Consider the following 20,229-nt stretch of genomic DNA (forward strand, 5'->3'; position numbering starts at 1 on the left):
GTTCAAACGTCACATGGAAATCTTATCAATATATTCTTTCAAAACGGTCTGTTCTAACGGCTTGTTTTCTCTTCTTATGTAATACAGTATTATACAGTAGGATATTTAAGTCTTTATCTATATCTGAAACGAAGACCTGTCGTCTATTTGCTTGGAAATGATTTAAATTTTGATATTTTATCCAATGATTTTTTCGTTTTGTTCTTGCAAGTGTTTATATTTATAGCTGTTTATGGGTTTATTTAAGTGTAATGTGGGTGTCAAAAACTGACAGTTTATAAATTACACCTAAGTTCCGCGTTTGACTTTCGCTCGAATTTTTCAGCCAATCAGCGTTGTTTTTTAAGTAACCACCCATTTTTTTCTAACTTCGTTGGAATGCCACCAAGATAAAGTTTGTGTCCCTGTCCTGTGGTGTGTACATAGCCTACCTGTGTGTGGACTCACGAAGACTTATCTTATCAATATCGGGTTAATTTGAAAATTAAAATGCACTCTTCACACAACGGACTAGGAATTGACGTCTTTGTCCTGTGGGTAGGTAAACAATGTGTAGACATCGGAGGGACATCAATGGAAAACACCATGGTAACTAAAATACACGTTTTCATTTAAATTATACAACCCTGGATTTTTCAGTCGACCCGATATCAAATTATCAAGATCTAGGTAAATCTTATTTATATACTATTAAGTAGGTCCTTAGCAAGGAATGGTTGTATAACCGCTTGTCTTACAGTCTCTATATACATGTACGAAGTGTTTCTATCGTAATAAAACCGGGAATACAAACATATCTTAAAATTACAGGAAGATAACCGACAATGTTGTATATTGGTGTTCGGTTTACATCATTGTTTATTTTTTTAAATATTTGTTTATTTTCTACAGAAATGAACATCACCAGGCTTGTGGATAATTAAGTTCTGTTGTTTAAGGGAAATGATGAAACAGCTGCTGTACATATAATAAATATATATATTTAGCCACGTGCACACGCCTCTAGTGGGGCAATATTTTTTTAACCTTAAATTTTACGCACTAAACAAATCGTATGCCATCTCCGCAAAATAAGCCAATAATTATCATTTCAACATCCCATGATAATTTATGTAGTACAAAATAAGTTACATGTATTTACGCAAATACGCAAATCAGGATACATTATTTATAGCAAAACATGAATCACCAGGCCCGGATTTTCGAAAAGGGGGGGTCCAGTAATTTTGTGGTAATGCGAGCGCCGATTTTTTGTTTTGTTTTGGCGAGGGGACTGGGGGCCGCCCAGCGGGTCCAGGGCGGCCCCCTGGTAGGGGGTTCCAGGCGGAAAATGAATATAGCACATTGGCAATCATTTGGGATCAGGCGCGGAACCAAGGAGTTTCGAAAAAGGGGTCCAGCAATTAAGTGATAATGCGAGCGCCAATTTTGTTTTCTTTTTACGAGGGGTCTGGGGGCCAGGATTTTCAAAGGGGGGGGGGGGGGGGGGGGGGGGGGGTAGGGGCAGTGATTTAGTGATAATGCGAATGCCGTAGGTGCGAGCCGATTTTTTTTCTTATTACGAGGGGTCTGGGGGCCAGAATTTTCGGAAGGGGAGGGGGCAGTGATTTAGTGATAATGCGAGCGCCAAAGGCGCGTGCCGATTTTTTTTCCAATTTTTAAGGCTATACAAAAATTCCTCCTCCGAAAAAGGGAAAATTTACCTAGAATAGGTATTCACTTTAATAACTCATTATTTTTCCTTAATAATTGACAGGTTTTTAACTTTTCGAATCTGATAGAATGTGTATCTAAAGCAAACCTGATGCCAGTGCCGTTTCATGTAATACGGCGTTTCCTCATTGGTACCTGTCGGTAATTCGTATCACTCTATTCACGTTAAAACCGTGCATTCTTATCCATGCTGTTTTTCTCATAATGAAATCAATCAACTTCACAAATTATCATCAACTTATCGAATCAATGTGATGAAGTTAAGCAAAATTTCGTATTAAGATATAAATATTGACTTACCAGACCACAGGCGTCTGAAGTTCTGACAGTAAACTGAGATATAATACCATAGAAAAAATAAGAGTATCTACTATAAAAAAAGAACAGGTATGCAACGCCTCCGATGTCAACAATCACTTAAATCTCTGCAAACGGGAAAAATATACGATTTACAATATAATTATTGGTATACACAGATGCCGCTAACATTATTTAACACTCGACAAGCATAAATCATTACTCACTGCGTTTAATAAGTTCTATTTCAGCTAAAAACTTTCTGAGATGGTCTGTCACGTCAACCATGTCGTGAAAATGGCGGACATTGTTATGCAGGTCCGCAGTGAATATCGAGGTAATACTTTTTAATTCATGAAAAAATAAGAGTTACCTGCCCTTTATTTTCAAACGTTTTAAAAACTGAGAAACATGTTACACCAGAAGTATTAAAAATGTTTCAACGACACAGAATATAAATATAAATTGAAAGAATCCATGTGCTTCTAGAGTTCTTTTTTTATTGTCAATATCATGAATTAAAAAGTATTACCTCGATATTCACTGCGGACCTGCATAACAATGTCCGCCATTTTCACGACATGGTTGACGCACAGGGGCATGTCTAGTTTTATATTACAAAAAATAGTCGGAAATACCTATATATATTGACAAGGGAAATATCCTATCGCCATTGAAATTCTGACCTAATTTTTTAAAACTTATTTTTCCGAACAAAATATCCACCTACCTACACAATCCTACTACCGATCTCTTCAGGAGACTTCAATCTATCGGTTTATACACGTTTTATATATGTAAACATCCATCATAGCCGCCGAAATCAAACTTTAATCGGCTCATGCGGCGGAGACCAGCTGAATTTTTCGAGCCTACGACCACATGACCTTCACCTCTTTCGGAACCCCTCGGATGATACTTTTGCGGCTATGGGAGTGTCATGGTAAGTATCGAATATAACAACAGTTCCGCAGTTAATATATTTAATTTTTAAAAATATAAACAAATACAAGCGGGTAAATTCAAAAAATGGAAGATGATGATTTTACCGTCACATGGTAATTGATTATTGGTTTTAGATATATTGATATGTATTTGTTTCATACAATTTCTATGGTATATACATAGCACAGGGGCATGTCTTGTGTAACATTTTAACACAGGGACATGGCAATTTTACATATTTAAGAAAACGCTAAAATACTGTTGTAATTTTGATCATACAAACTTTATGTCAAATATGCTTAACTGAAACCAAATTTTTTAGGAGTCATTCAACTCTTGTTGACAGATAATACTATAATATGTTGACAAATATAAAGTTAGTACTTGAATGGCAATCATGACAGTAATGCATATGTATGCTAAAGTATAAAAATGACATACCTTCAAAAAAGTGATATCCCAGTGAGTTATGAGTTTTTGGAAAAAATATACATACAAATCTGAAACTACTTTTTGGAACAAGAGGAAACATCTCTCTGTACCCTTTCATTTTTCTCATTCTGTAAAAAATGGTATATGCAGAGTTGCTTAGGCATGGACCATTTAACTTTTTACAAGTAACTTCTCTCCCTTTATACCAAGTGGGCAATCAAGATATTTTGCTGATATTTGTCATGTATTAGATCAGTATCCTTCTTATCAATTAAAAGATGGATATCACATTAATATATCACATTAATGGAATCACAACAAATCCAAATCAAATAGTACTTCATATTAAAACAGACTTGTACACATTGCACTTGATACTTCCACCTGATGAATATTTTTTAATCTAAATTATATTAGTGTATATTCTGTCAAATTTTACTCTTTGCTATATTAGGCATATGTGTATATTACACTTGTCTAGATGTTGTTTGAATGATCAGGTGTAGTAACCATGGGTATGTGTATTAAATTCTAGTGTTCTATATACCTTCTATGACAGAGAAACTATTTACTTTTTCATGACTTTATTCATGTTGTTGTTAACCATATGTTCATCTGTTTATCACTCTAATAGCTCTCATGAACTCTTGTTATTTGTATCATATATGTAATGTTAAATAATGATAATTGTATTAAAGAGGTTGAACCAATTATTATTGTCTAATTATTAAAAATCCAAAATTGAATATATATATATATATATATAGATATAAATTTTAGTTTTGATAATTTTTGATGAAATTTTTCCTTTTGATTTTCATGAAGAATCTTAATCAATTTGGATCCTTACAAATTAAAAAGTGAATGGTAGAATTGATAATGAAAAACTTTTCATGGCTAAAAACTAATATAACATACATACATGTCTCATATTAAATGATTTGTTCCAATAATTACAAATGCATTGGAACAATGAAAGATTAACACAATATACCTGTAATAATCAAATTATGGCCAGCAATCGCTGCCTTTAGTGCCGTTACCTGATCTCGATCCATGTTTTTATTTTCCCGTACTTTTTGTTTCGGAACCCTACATCACTTACCTATAAATATGGTACACACCCGAGAACATCCGAAATGAGATATATTCACTGCGGTCCTATGATGGAAGAGGTGAAGGTCATGTGGTCGTAGCCTCGAAAAATTCAGCTGGTCTCCGCCGCATGAGCCGATTAAAGTTTGATTTCGGCGGCTATGATGGATGTTTACATATATAAAACGTGTATAAACCGATAGATTGAAGTCTCCTGAAGAGATCGGTAGTAGGATTGTGTAGGTAGGTGGATATTTTGTTCGGAAAAATAAGTTTTAAAAAATTAGGTCAGAATTTCAATGGCGATAGGATATTTCCCTTGTCAATATATATAGGTATTTCCGACTATTTTTTGTAATATAAAACTAGACATGCCCCTGTGGTTGACGTGACAGACCATCTCAGAAAGTTTTTAGCTGAAATAGAACTAATTAAATGCAGTGAGTAATGATTTATGCTTGTCGAGTGTTAAATAATGTTAGCGGCATCTGTGTATACCAATAATTATATTGTAAATCGTATATTTTTCCCGTTTGCAGAGATTTAAGTGATTGTTGACATCGGAGGCGTTGCATACCTGTTCTTTTTTTTATAGTAGAAACTCTTATTTTTTCTATGGTATTATATCTCAGTTTACTGTCAGAACTTCAGACGCCTGTGACCAGACTAGTGCAGACGACCGACACACAGGTGTGAGGATTGATATACTAATATAAAAGTCGGAATGTTCCGGATTTACAAGATTAAGTTTTTATCGTTGCCTTCAAGAAAACATTTTAGGTTCGAAAATTTACAGATATTTATCGAAATGAATATAAAACTTCGCTGTTTTTTCCCTTTTTTTAGATTTTGGATGTCAAAAAGTGGGGGGCAAAAAGATATGTTCCCCCCCCCCCCCCCCCCGCTTCGTACGCCACTGCTCTTATTTTCTTCATTTGTTAATGGATTTTAACCAAATGATATGGAAGGTGTGTATTGAATATAATTTGATAACAGTTTTAAAACGTGAGCTCGCAAATTATTTGTTGGAGTTAGTGCCCTTTGCTTCCTAATTGATACCAAATTTTTGTTGGTGTGCTCAATTCTCCATTCCTGGTGGATTTAAACTAAATCAAAATTTCCTTTATTTCATGGGTAACTAGACAAGTCATACGCTTATAATGTAACACAGCATGTAGAGCATGTCATTTGTACTTCATCCTTACTTACAATATAGGTAACATTTCTATGTGTATAATGATTTGTATTTCTTAAAGCTACGAGGGACACTTCGCTACTCAGTAAGAATCTTTCTGTTAACACGGAAGTGTCATTTCCTGAGCCACATGGTGAACATTCTGCCCGACAGGTTTGTGGTTGTGCCTGTATAACTGTGGTCTTCGTAAATACTACCTGTAGTAATACCGTGACATGAAATGTTGTGCCTGAAGACAAGTCATCCATCAGCTCGTCGGTAAGCACTATCTGTAGTCACTGTTTGCAAAATGAACACAGAGCTTGCTATATAACCATGGGAACCCAACCTACACAGTATCCGTACTATTTTAGACGGAACACGGGAGAATCCCATTGTAATCTTAAACAAGGGATCCAAGAGGGATTTCGGCGCCCACCATGGTTTGATCCATATTAGTCAAATAAAAGACTGATCTTTTCTCTTCTTTTCCCTTCTTTCACTCTTCCTTCAATTAATTCAATAACTTTATATAACACTACATTGCAGAAGCAACCTGCAATTGTCAAAATCCAAGATGATCATACTACTCTTTGTCACCCATTTAGTTCTTTCAATCACACTTGCATGCACAGCTGAAGATCAAAGGGAACCTCAAATTTAAGAAAGACCCACAATGGTCATTAAGTACTGTTTCAAATGTCAAAATTCAAGATGGTTGGCTGTTAGCCATGTTGTCCGGTTGGTCCTATACATTATATGCATATCTACAGATCAAGGGGAACCTACATATGAAATTTCAGATCTAGCAGTAACAAACTTCAATTGTCAAAATCCAAGATGGCTGCCTGTCGGCCATGTTGTTTTCCGACTGGTACCAAAATGCAATATATGCACAACTAAGGACCAAGTGGAACCTACATATGAAATTTCAGAAAGATCCCTTCAGTACCTTCGGAGAAATAGCGATAACAAGAATTGTTAACAGAGGGATGGACCACGGACGCAGGTCGATTCGAATAGCCCATCATCTGATGTTGGTGGGCTACAAATACAGGCTAATGAGAAGGAATTGGATCTACCTCGTTTATATTGGATTAATGGATTACTAAATGTAATAAGAATCCTTATTATACATACATATGTCCCTGATATAAGCTAGACCCCATTAAAATGCATCATACACACTAGGATAGTTCCCAATAAACAAATCCTAATCGACAGACGAGAGGTATTTTAATAAGCGTCCATAACGCTCTTTACACATTAATATACGTCCAAATACATAGACTAGCAGATCTCTGTGTCCTTGTCGTAGACAGCTAAAATAGTAAAACCCCACAGAATATCAGAAACAGAAACTTCTTGCGAGAAGTGTGAAGAAGACCTCACACGCGGTGAACTCAAATTACTGGCGTTACCAAATCCGTAGCCCCGTTCGATTTGCACTCTTCTCATTCTAGAATATATCTTCCGGTCACTCGATTTGAAGCTCTTCTGCTTCTGGAAGATCTTCTACCTCTTCCGTCTCGAAGCTGGAAGATTTATCTTCCAAGATGGCGGCGACCATGTTTTAAGTGTGCGAGTGATGAGTTTCACTAGAGAAGGATTTATAACACATACATGCACATGTTTGTGTCATTGTGTTTGAGAAAACTTAAAAACTTGCTTATTTTTTGTTTTATTCTCCCAGTTTACTCGATTTACATATAACGGAATACGATCTTCTTAGAAGGCTTCTCTTCTTAGAAGAGTGCAAATCGAACGGGGCTCAGGGGAGGCGGTATATGTGTAGATGGTTATATTCATAGCCTGGAACAACTTCCTTTTTAAACGGATATGGCCACAAAATGGGAGGACAGTAACCATATCTGGTTCTCCAACTCTTTTAAGCATTCAATTGCTTCAATTAATTTAATATTGTTATAAATAAAGGGGCTTTAGCTGACAGACACCATATTGCGCTCTAGTGCAATGCCTCTCCTTCAAGTATGACTTTCCTTTCCAGATATTTACCATGGATATGAAAGTGTGGGTCAAGGTCATTTTTTCCCCCAAATAAACTTTATAACCCTTCCTCTCGACACATGTACTGAATATCATATCCCTGTTAAAACAAACTTGTATCTTTGGAGCTCTTCACCAGCATGCCACTGCCCTAATATCAAACACTGGGTCGCTTGGTTACTGGTTGTTGTTGGAGACACTTTCACATATTAGACACCTGTGAATTTGATACGTTGGTGTAAAGTATGATATTGTGTCCCAATTCTGAGGGGTCAAAAGTGACCTTTGACCTTTATACCTTTACTGATGACCAGAATATGATGAGGTGAAGAACCCAATGTTATTTTAGGTTGCAGATATGTACGCAATCTGATGAAGGGTTCATTACATACGACATTGATTCTGACTAATATGTCCTATTCATAAGGGTTCAAAGGTGACCTTTTAACCTTTAACCTTGACCAATAACCATCAGATCCAACTCGATTTACACTCTTCTCCTTCTACAATATAACTTCCGGTCACTCCATTTGTAGCTCTTCTGCTTCTAGAAGATCTCCTACCTCTTCCTTCTCGAAGCTGGAAGATTTATCTTCCAAGATGGCGGCGACCATGTTTAAGTGTGCGCCATGCAGAGTGATGGCTAAAACTAGAGAAGGATTTATAGCACATACATGCACAGGACTGTGTTACAGTGTTTGAGAAAACTTAAAAACTTGTTTGTTTTGGGTCATGTTCTTTCGGTTTACTCGATTTACATGTAACGGAATGCAATCTTCTGAGAAGGCTTTCTTAAGTGAAGGGTGCAAATCGAGTTGGCTTCAGTCTAGATCTGTGATCAGGTGTATCACTTGAAGCTGCAATACCATGGTGTAAACATTAATGAAATCTGTTGCACGATATATCATTGACATTTTGTTATGGACACAACAGGATGACACGGACAGACATGGGAAAAGTGTGGGTGGCATAAAAACGGACAGATAGACAGACCCGATTAACATAGGGCACTGTATCTCACAATTTGAGGTCCTTTTTATGATTACAGGATTCCTGGTTATTGAGAAGTTGGTTGGTGTGAAAATTAACTCTTAAATGAAATCACAGATGTCTCTACACGTTGCCCTTTGGACAGGTGAACCAAAATAAAATCAATCAATATCATATTGTTTTTATTTTCTTTAATAATGAAAACCAGGTAGACTTAGAGGCACACAGTAAGTCTTACATGTGAAGAATTACTGAACACCAAAATTACAACTCGGGTAGGAGGAGACATTAAAACAGTTACTCTATTACAACAACTGACCTTTACCTGTTTAGCATTCATTGCCATTGCAGGATCACGAAGTCAAGACTTTGTACCCCTTTTAGTATTCACTAGTGGCAAAATACTTAAGTTCAAAAGTTTCGCAATTCAACTTAAATGTAACACTCCAGCACAGATTAAAACAGTTCTATGTCTGAACAAGTAAGCCAAAGCAGGAAAAAATATTTGATACAACTTACGTAAGAGTTTAAAAAGATGGTGTTCAGAGTGCAATAAAAATAAATTCTCAATTGGTCAGTATAGGTAAGACTTCCCAAAAAGTATGGCATGTTTACTTTACATTTGAACAACAGGACCCTCAAAACATTAATAAAGTGCCAACAAGATATAGCATGAATGATTGATGATGGCCAAAATAATATTGTAAATTGATGCTGTGGAGAAGTCAAGAAACGGTTACAGCTATATAGAAATCTGACTTTAATTTTAATTAGCCTCCGATGATAAACAACATATCATGGCCTCAAGTCAAACACTGTACACAGATTTTTTCTGTAAATCTTTTTTTTTTGGCATTTCAAGGTCAAAACATGATCAATGTTTATGCTATTAAAGAGTCAAATCTGGTCAAACAAATGTCTCTTTTGCATGCTAGAGGAACTTGTAAGCATAATAGTATGGTTATTTTGTGCAATATATGAGGTCCACATGAGCAAAGTTTATTTTGTGCAATATATGAGGTCCACATGAGCAAAGTTATGTTCTGAATTTGTTGAAATTTACAAACTAACAAATAAAATGTCAACAGCAAGGCCCATGCACATGGTTAGTCATGAAACATATAAACAATCGATCAAATTATTTTTGTTAAATCGCCAGGGTAGTTATTTATAGCCGTGTAAATATCACTTGATATGTTATTTAGATGAAACTTAAATAGAGTTGGCGTACTTATCTGAACATATACAATATACATTACAGTTATCTATCATACAAAATCATCAATGCACCTGGCATTTTTCATAATTATAATCTAAATTGCAATAGAATAATATCAAGTTTAACATATATATTCTTATATTTATTTGTTTTACTCCATTTACGTAATTCCTGTTAATAATCTGCAACAAACAATCTAACAAACATTTAGGATTTTTAATCTTAAAATTCTCCAAATTGCCTCATGATTCTGATTTGGTAGTTTCACTGGGCAGACAACATGAAAATATTCAGCACATAGCGTTTACTTCAGGATAATGAAAAATCAAAATCTATGTTCGAAAGATTGCTGGGAATTCTAGTGTTCTGTCCTAATCATCAGCAGTGGGAGCTGGAGTAACGGACACCATGGCCTCTTCAATCACTAGATCTTATAGCACTTGATCTTTCACCAGTGTAATTTGACTGGACTGTTTCGTGCCGATCTTGACACAATCCCTGCCATAGCACTACAATAATTTGGGTCGGACATGTACAGCGTTATCTCCGTAATGTCCCCATCAGAGCACTGTAAGGATAACTTCCTTAAGACTTTAATAGTCTGGACCGCGACTGATGATTTCCTTACAAGTAGGTCGTAATAGTATCGTGTGTTCAAACTGGGCAGTGTAGCAGCCCTTGACGTCACACAGTGGAGGATAGGCGTCTATGATGCCAACGTCACAAAGGTTCTTAAGAGCTATCAGATATTTGGTCTCTCCCAGTCGGTCTAACCATCTTCGACAAAAAGCTAATGTGCTGAAATTCTGGTTGATCACATTTAACAGGTGCTTAGACTTCTGAACCCTAAAATAACAAAATATTTTTTTCATTAAAGAAAAGCAAACAATTTTAAATCAATCATGAAAATATCATGATGAGTCTAAAGTCATTAAGCCTGAATTTTCCTTTACTAAGGGGTTTGTAACTGAATTATAAAAGATAGCATGTCAATATTCTCGATAGCATTTCAGAGCTTCAGACACAAAACTTTGGACTGCAAAATGAAAACATCACAACTACTTTATGTATTGCACAAAATAATGATTAATATCATAACTTTTTTTCTTACAAGGTATGTAACAAATTGTTAAAGAGAATATAATCAATATCAGAACTGAATCTTTATAATATTACAAACCTGAGAGGAACATGTCCGACTTCAAAGTTTTTCATGTAATGTGAAGTTTCCATGTCATCGTGAACCATCCCTTTTCCTGTACTTCCGAAAGTCTCAATTGCATAGAACTCCATTTCCTACATGACAAAATACACTGAATCAGCATCTTTAAACCACATTATATTATACAAATAAATCGTAAATCTAAAGCAAGTCTTGAGGGCTTCTTCATTATTGCAAAGTAATCAAAAGATTTCATGACCTTTGACTTTTGTAACAATGAACATTCATCCAAGCATGTTCCAGGACATATACACATACCATTTATATACAATCTTGTTTCTTATTTTTTTCAGTACCTCATTCCAGTACATGTATAGCTTATCTTGCATCCTATTACTTTCCATTAAAATTCATGTTTATAAAATGATATCATAATGCGTTCACATTACATTTCAACTATTTCAATCAGCAATATTTCCTATGAAATCATGACTGTTTAACCTTCACAGCCTAAAATCAAAAACATATTTTTAAATTGCATCGAAAAACCATAGCTTATGGTGATGGGAGTTTATGTCTGTAATACTCAGATACCTCTATCCACATTATTCATTGACTTTCCTATAGAAAACAAAGTCTGATTGTAATTATAAAATGTTATCTTTCCTCTCTATCAATGAGATCATAACAAGTAAAACCTCTGTCCACATACCTCCATTTTAGTAGCTTCCCCTCCTTTCACTATGGGCACCGTTTTACCTGCATGTATTCGGTACGGTCCGATGGAATGACCATTTAGGTTTCTGATAGCTTTCACTGAAATTGAAATCATGTTAATTTAATTATGGATTAAATCACATTTAAAACTACATAACTTAAAACTAAATGACTTCTAACATTTGGAAAATCAATTAGACATTAAAAATAATGGTTTTACTTATATCTATATAAGTATGATTATCCAGATAGTGTTTTATATATAATAAATATCCAGTCACTTCAACAGGGAAAGAGACAGATGAATTCTGTTGATTCTACCATATTCCCTATTGATGACACTCAAGTAAAATCTGTCTTATATCTACCCTGGTATGTCTTCCCATCCAAATCAACCTCGTACGATTCCATCACCTCCTGGATAGACTCGCCAATATCACACAGACGTACATCTATACCAGCTTCCTGTGGACAGGTAACATAAATGTTAAATCGAGTTTACTGTGGACAGGTAACATACAATGTTAAATCGAGTTTACTGTGGACAGGTAACATACAACGTTAAATCGAGTTTACTGTGGACAGGTAACATACAACGTTAAATCGAGTTTACTGTGGACAGGAAACATACAAAATTAGGAAGATATTCATATTTTCTTTCATCATTTAGGGAAAATAACACATTTAACAAGGGGAAACAATCTGTCTGAGGCTGTAAATAGGGCTTAGAATGTCACCGACAGTTCTGTATACATTTAAATTTGTTAAGCAGATATTACACTTGGCGAGTGTGAGAATTAGGGCTTGGTGAGGGTAAGACTAATAGTGAGGCTAAGGGCCGAGGTGATCGAGTGTGGGACTGGTTGAGGACAAGATTTGACAGTGAAGGAAAGGGCTGGGGGTGAATGTGAGAATAGGGGGCTTGGTGAAGCTAAGTTATAGAGTGCAGAAAAATGGCTAAGGTGTCTGAGTGTTGGGAGAAGGTAAAGAGAGAGGTATATACCTTTATTCCTGTGTTAGTTGCATCTTGTACAGCCTGCTTTAGTCGGTCATACTTCGGGTTAAATGTGAGTGTGAAAGCACAGTCAATGATCCGTCCTGTTTATAAATAAAACACTTCAAAGCATCAACATATTTTATCAGGATTTACATAACAAACCTATTTAATACTTATAACATCAATATTGATATCACTTTGACACTCACCTTCTGGGCAAACCTATTCTATCATAATTGAGTTAAATTTGGCATATATAGAGGATATTGAATGGTTTCCCATTTAATATAACATATACAGAGCAACCCGCTTATTTGCATACCCATTTTTCCACGACAAAATATGCAAATAACCGGAGTATTCGTATAGGCGGAGTTGGGTTTTGGCCCCTCTTATACACATGTAGATCGTCAGGTCGGTACTCAAAATGGGCGCTTTATGATTGTTTACGTTATTTGCATTAAAAATATGTTTAAAAAAAACATTATTTAAAATATAAGAGTAAATACGAAATACATGGGTTGTCATTCCCCGTAAATGTACAAATATTTGCATACACTTCATCGTTTACTACTCGTCACTCCGAATCTCTGGGTCCGATATCGGTCATACGCGCGTGGGTTGGCACTACGATGTACAATGTCATCGTTACAATTAACATTCATTATCGTCTCGAGATGCGTTGTGTTCCTGCTATGAGTATATTAGTTGTTTGATCATAGATGATGAACAGCTGAAGCAATAGACTGTCTTAAATGACCGTGACATGTTATTGTCGTTCGGGTTTGTTTTGGAAAATGGCGCACACACACAAAGAGTTGTCGTTCATTACACATATGCCCCCATAATGCAACGCGCCTAGTAAACAATCATGGCGATCGCAACCTGCCTCAGCGAGTGTTCAAGTGCACAGAACACAGGTTTGGATCGATGCTATAATAAATAAACAAATCTCATCAAAAGATGAGGCATATAAATACTTTATTCAGAAATTCTTCTGCACATTGCTACTGATATGGTCTGACTAATAACTTAATGTCGATATCGATGCATCGAACGTAACCTGTAATGACGAAGTGTGAACCTATGATAAGATAACATTGTACATCGAATCGAATCAATATGCAAGTTAAAACACATTTCATAAAACTTTTATTACGGGAAAATCACAAAAATACCCTAAAATCAATTAAAATTTTTCGATTTTTTGGAATTTTTATATGCATATAAGCGGGAGTCGGTGTTTTAGTCGATGCAAATACACGGGATTAAAATACAAAGATAAAGAAGGAAAAAATCGGGACCTGAGAATTTTATGCAAATAAGCGGGATATTCAAATAACCGATATGCAAATAAGTGGGCTCCTCTGTATTCAATATCCTCTATATATAGTTATAATTATTATTGTCATAATATCATACATTTTTTACCATATGTGAAAGTAAAAAATAATCAGAAACTGTATCATTGTGACACTCACCTTCTGGGCAAACACATTCTATCATAATTGAGTGAATAAAACTTTACTTCTCATTAAATTTGGCATATCTATAATAATTATTATCATAACATTATATATATATTTTTCACCATAAAGAATAATCAGAAACTGTCAGAGGAAAAGAAGAGAGTTTATCTATGGCTGTATTTGACTCACCATTTATATGTGTACCAAAGTCGATCTTACACACATCATCATACTGTAGGACTGTTGAGTCACCAGCATTTGGTGTGTAATGGGCAGCACAATGATTGATAGAACAGCCAGTCGGGAAGGCTAGTCCCGCCTCCAGGCCTTTCTCGTTAATTAATTTCCTTGCCATGTTTTCAAGTGTTTCACTACAATGGAAGAATACACAAAGAACCATTATAGATACATGGTCTGTACTAATATAAGTGAATGGAAACATTAGAGAGATTATAAAGTGACGTTTGGAGATGTAACAAATACTGAAAAGTGTTTTTCAATGTTTTATCTCTCTTTCAAATCTGACCCATGATTAACCCACGATGCTAATGCAGGCCCAAACACTTACTGGTAAAGAAATCCAATTAGAACTACTTCTGTACACAGTGAAAATTAAGCTCTCAAATGAACAGATATGTAAATTATCAAAGGGCACAACTCTCAGGAAACTCATCAAAGCTGATTTTTGGAAATGATCTATGTGAAATAGAATTGACTTCTATATCAACTAAGACAAGCCATACTTTCATCATTCACATCTGTTACTCATTATGAAAACAAGTTTTCTCTTCTTTTTCTTTTTCACTGAAAGTGTCAGAACTCTAAGGGTTTTTAATATGGAGGGAGCATTTAAACTATTTTTGTAATTTTAGCAATTTGATAAAAGCTGATCAAACATTGAAGGAGGGTGTAGAGAGAGAGAGAGAGTGTGTGATGAATCTGGTTTGGTTTATTTTGTTTAACGTCCTATTAACAGCCAGGGTCATTTAAGGACGTGCCAGGTTTTGGAGATGGAAGAAAGCCGGAGTACCCGGGGGAAAAACCACCGGCCTACTGTCAATACATGGCAACTGCCCCATGTAGGTTTCAAATTCGCAACGCAGAGGTGGAGGGCTAGTGATAAAGTGTCGGGACACCTTAACCACTCGGCCACCGGGGCCAGGAGACACAGATTTAAAAGCATTTAAATCGGCCAATAGGGCTTTATCTGAGGAGATAGATTTCAATGTGTCCACATATTACATAATATGTCAGCCACATATCCAGAATGAATTCCCTAATTCTTAACATTTTTTTCCTGTAACCAAGAGAAATTTGAAATTCAAATGTTGATTACTAACCAGATGTGGATCATGGTCATTCCTGGTTTAATGTAGTTCTGCATGTACATTCTTGTCTGTAATAGAACACAGTAGAACAGAGATAAATGATGTTTTACTGCTTTGAAATATTAAAAGTCACTAGAGTTGGTTTTCTTATTAAATGTTCTTTGAACAACTTCAATGTATAAAACACGAATGAGAGATCTGACCTCTAAATATGAACCACTGGATCGTGGAAAAAAAATGGCTGTGTAATTAAACCTATAGCATTGTAACAGGAAAGTGAGTAGCATGCCACCACCGGGGCTCGAACCAGGGACCCTTGTATGATGTAAAGTAGAGTAAATGGGACATCCTTGTCTATTTTAAACCAGCTTTTCCCTGTGTTATCAATTTATATTCAGTTTTGCTGTCAAAACAGATGAATGATGAAATAAGTTAAATCATAAACATGTTGCTAAAGAAAACTGACATTATGAAGATATCAATTGTAAAACTTATCAATCAATATTTTTATTTGAAGAAACATTCCAGTCTATATACAATTTTCAGTGATTTACTGTATACCTGTCTATGAGCCTCAGCTGCCTGTCGGATCTCCTGGTATATATCTGCATTAGCACGATCAAGTGCCTTCTTCTCTTCACTTGTAAATCGATCCTTAGCAGTTCGACTGAAATGCAATTTTTTTTTTGCATTATTTCAAAGTTATACACTATACCTCAAAATATTTACTTTAATAAGATACATTATAATTTTTTTTTTCATAAGTAGTGATTTTTTTTTTCATATATACTTTCTTTACCTTATATTTTTATTTTCTTACTGCCTGCCAGTATTAAGCAGTATTAAAACATTTGTTTTTTTTGTTGAAAAAATATGAAAAGTACTAGGGTCAAATACAATTTGTTTCAGTTTTCCAAACTTTTCCTCTCATTTAGTGCCTAATGATGATTTGGCTACCTGAACTAAAGCAAGGAGATTCAGTGAAGTCATGTATATCAGCTTATATAAATATCAAAACATATATTCAATAGTCAACTAGATATACCCCCCCCCCCCCCCCCCCCCCCCTCCCCTGTATACCTCTCTTTAGGGGCAATCTATATTTTCTAATGTTTAATAGGGGAAATCTTCCCTATTTCTTGTAAGCTATTAACTGCATTAAATTAAAAAAATTTCATATAAACGGACGATATATACAGGGAAGTTTTCCTTAACTGAAAACTTGACTTGCATTTTAATGTAAGGGTGGTTTTGATGAACATCTTAAGCATATTCATGTATTCTCAAAAACAGAAAACATCCAGACTTCGAAATTATCTTTAACTTGTAAAATTTCTTAACTCAGAATGAAATTTTTAAGAACAGGTGAATTATTCCAGTGGAAACTACTAATAATAGCTGAATACAGAAGCCTTGATTAGATCATTACTACAAGACACTGCTCGGATTACTTACTCATCCTTTAGTGGTGGGTATTCCGTTACCTCTCCCTCTGGGTAGTTACCGTCAGGGTACAATTCAGAGATGGGTATTGATGGTGGATCTGTCTGCTGTTTTCCTCCTGAAATGTGTTTTTATAAATTCATTACTGAAAGTATAATGAAATAACAAAATGTATCAATTTTGATATTTTTCTCTTTAAACAATGTAGAAATGTTTATTCTTGACCCATTGATAAGCCATTTATCTCAATAATGTGTATTCTGTTTCATGATAAGTGGGATAAAGTGGGAGATCTACCACCAAGGCATAATTGAAAGTGGGAGATTTAGCGTGACAGCATTTTAACGATGTAGAATTGTTTTTAAGCAGCATTTTTCATCATATATATCGTACCCAAAATTGTTTTATTTGTCTAACAGTGATATTTACAAAAAGTGATTATGTCTTTCACTACAAGGATGACATACAATCTGGTACATTAGTAATGGCTCTATGTGTCAAGGAGGGAGAAATTTTTGAATAACATGAGATTTTATCTCGTGTCACCGAGACAGGTCTTTGTGGGAGAAAGCTTTGAGTATTGCGAGTCTCTCGCTGAGGACATGAGAGGTGGCAATGCACATATAAATGATTAAACAAGATGTAACCCTACCGGAATACTAACAATTGCCAGTTTTTCTTGTTTTGTACGATTCTTTTCAAAAATCATTTCTATTTTTTTTACGATAGCATATCAAATTCATTGTCAAAATGCTTATATGTAACCTTTTTTCTTCTTTTTCTTCTTCTTTTTTGCAACAGTCTCTCCAGCAGCCTGCTCCTCTCCTAAAACCAATGTAAGGGTTTCATATCATGTTAAACAATAAAACACGATATTCAAGGACAAGATATAGGGTATTATAATTTTGATATATCTATCTCATCTTTTAATTTAACACTGTAAACCTAACTTTGTACCATGGAGCACTCAACATGAATCCTTATTATAAAGCTTTGTGATATATCTACATTTTCACTATTACATGGTTCGTACAACTTTTATCAAACAAAATTCAAGGACTTTTCATGGACTTTTCAAGGACTTTTCAAGGCCCTTTTTCACATTTTCAAGACCTGTTTTTAACAAAATATTAAACCATTGTATACAGTATATGACTAGAGACAGCATAACAAAAAGTGTTTTTTTTTTTAATAACGCTGGTGTGTTGGGTGTTTAGCACATTTTGTGCGACTCTTCAAAGCCGCCGCCTCCATTCTGTGTAGATCGATGATTTTAAACATCGCAAATATAGGGGTTTTTAATAGTCACGTTTATCTCCCCTGATCATGACCCAGGTAATGTGTCACATCCCACTTCATGTTGTACAGACAGAACTTGACACACACGTGGTGACTACGGCAAAAAAAAAGGATGTGTATGTACACTGCGCATCATGTTTTGAGCAGTTAGAATTACCTCCCTTACTGCACCGATAAAAGGGGTGCTAAACTAGATGGAATTTAGGATCTTTTAGACGGATGACATTCTCAACCATCGGGATCGACGCGAATCATTATGTTTGTGAAAATTATTTTTTCATTATTAAATCGGACACATTAAACATTCAAAATGGGTAATGTTGTAAAATTCAAGTACTTTTCATTGCCCATTAGCTGAATTCAAGGAGTTTCAAGGCCCAAAATCGTTTTCAAAGACTTTTCAAGCACACCCTCTAAATTCAAGTACTTTTCAAGGCTGTACGAACGATGTATTATCATTGTTGACAGGATTGTTAGGTTTTAGTCAAAGACCTTACCATTCAAACTTGACCAAAGTAAATCATATACATTCTTTTTCCACCTTTAAGTTCCAAAGAAGCATTCATGTGATCACATATAATATTATTATCTTACTACCCAAACAATAAATACAGACCTTCAGCAGCCTCCCCATTAAGGGTATGTCCCTCCAATTTCTGTGTGATGTCGTTAACAGATTTTGTGGACCCTTCTTCCTGTTCTACGTCTGGAGCTTCAGCATCTTCAATTAAAAGCATGGCTTCCTTGAATACAGTTGAAATAATATTTGAGATAACTTAATATAAATAATTTATTATGTATCTATATTATTTCATTTCTAATTTTACTTTATTATGAATTCTCATATATACATTCAAAAGAAATTAATTAAGAAGAATTAAAGTTTTTAGAAATCACAAAATCAATTGATAACCTTTTGTTTCTAAACCATAAGTTTCTGCAACAAAATACCTGCTGCTTCTATCATATAGCTCTGAAAATCTGGGCTGCCATGTCCTGATGACACAGATTGTTACAATATTAACCTGCAGGCTACAGGAATACCAAGGCATGCTCCACAAGCATCGCTGTTACTCTTAAGAAAAACTTGAGGACTAGTCGATTTCTTTCCTGGAGGGGGAGTATTTAACCCTGGTAAATACTAGCCACAATACACCACTCGGCTAGAGAGATCTTTTTAGCTTGATCGGTTGAGGGTAAGACTATAGTAAGCCAGAGGTCCGGGGTTCGATCCCTAGCAGAGGCAGTGATTTAAATTTAATTAAGCATGCGCTCTGTTACACAAAGAAAGGTAGATATATAACAAAATAAATTTGACAGTCAACTGCCATGCTTTCTCTTGTTTTTTTTATTTGCAACTTTATTTGCAACTTGCATCAGCTTCCCAAAATATATCAACTGAAAATTGATGAAAGTACAGAATGAAAATTAAGCAAATAAATGATAGAAAAATACCGACAATTCGATTCGATAACATACTGTAATTACTATTACTACCACATAACTGATAACCGCTCGAAGCATCTTCTCATCAATCGGATCACTGGGCAGTGCAAGCGTTTAGATTTTTTTTATGTTTGTTAACCTGTCTTTTTCTTTTTCTTCTTCTTTTTCTTCTTCTTGGGTGCGTCAGCTTGGCTGCCCTCTTCTACAATGTCATCGTTATCGCCTTGCACAAGAGCATGTTCTTGCTTTTCATTTTCGTTTTCTGCCACAGAGACTACTGCGTCAGCCATGCTTGTTTTGACAATCTCTAACCCTAACTATTATATCTTAAAACATTGTTTTAGCCTGTATCAAAGGGGAAATATGATATTGACGAAATTGTAGGCTTTTTTAGTATGACTACTTTTTAATATTAAGTATAAATATATTTAACTTCTATAAAAATAAAGAATGGACAATATCTTAATTTTTCATGGAGAGTATAGAGATGCAGGTT

At 35.2% G+C, this 20,229-nt stretch overlaps 1 protein-coding gene across 1 annotated transcript; it reads right to left on the minus strand.

Annotated features, from left to right (window-relative positions):
• Positions 1–8,827: 8,827 nt before the first annotated feature.
• Positions 8,828–20,074, minus strand: LOC117330613 (methionine aminopeptidase 2-like). The gene is made up of 12 exons (XM_033889038.1): positions 19,873–20,074; positions 18,904–19,008; positions 17,754–17,813; positions 17,001–17,106; positions 16,107–16,212; positions 15,558–15,613; positions 14,407–14,588; positions 12,755–12,849; positions 12,120–12,216; positions 11,747–11,850; positions 11,053–11,168; positions 8,828–10,718 (listed from the first exon to the last, which is right to left on the minus strand). Exons 1-12 carry the CDS (start codon positions 20,021–20,023, stop codon positions 10,466–10,468), a joined length of 1,431 nt encoding a protein of 476 aa, XP_033744929.1. The 5' UTR covers positions 20,024–20,074; the 3' UTR covers positions 8,828–10,465.
• Positions 20,075–20,229: the final 155 nt, after the last annotated feature.

The sequence above is a fragment of the Pecten maximus genome, chromosome 7 (assembly GCF_902652985.1).
Source record: "Pecten maximus chromosome 7, xPecMax1.1, whole genome shotgun sequence".
In the NCBI taxonomy this organism is placed as follows: Eukaryota; Metazoa; Mollusca; class Bivalvia; order Pectinida; family Pectinidae; genus Pecten; species Pecten maximus.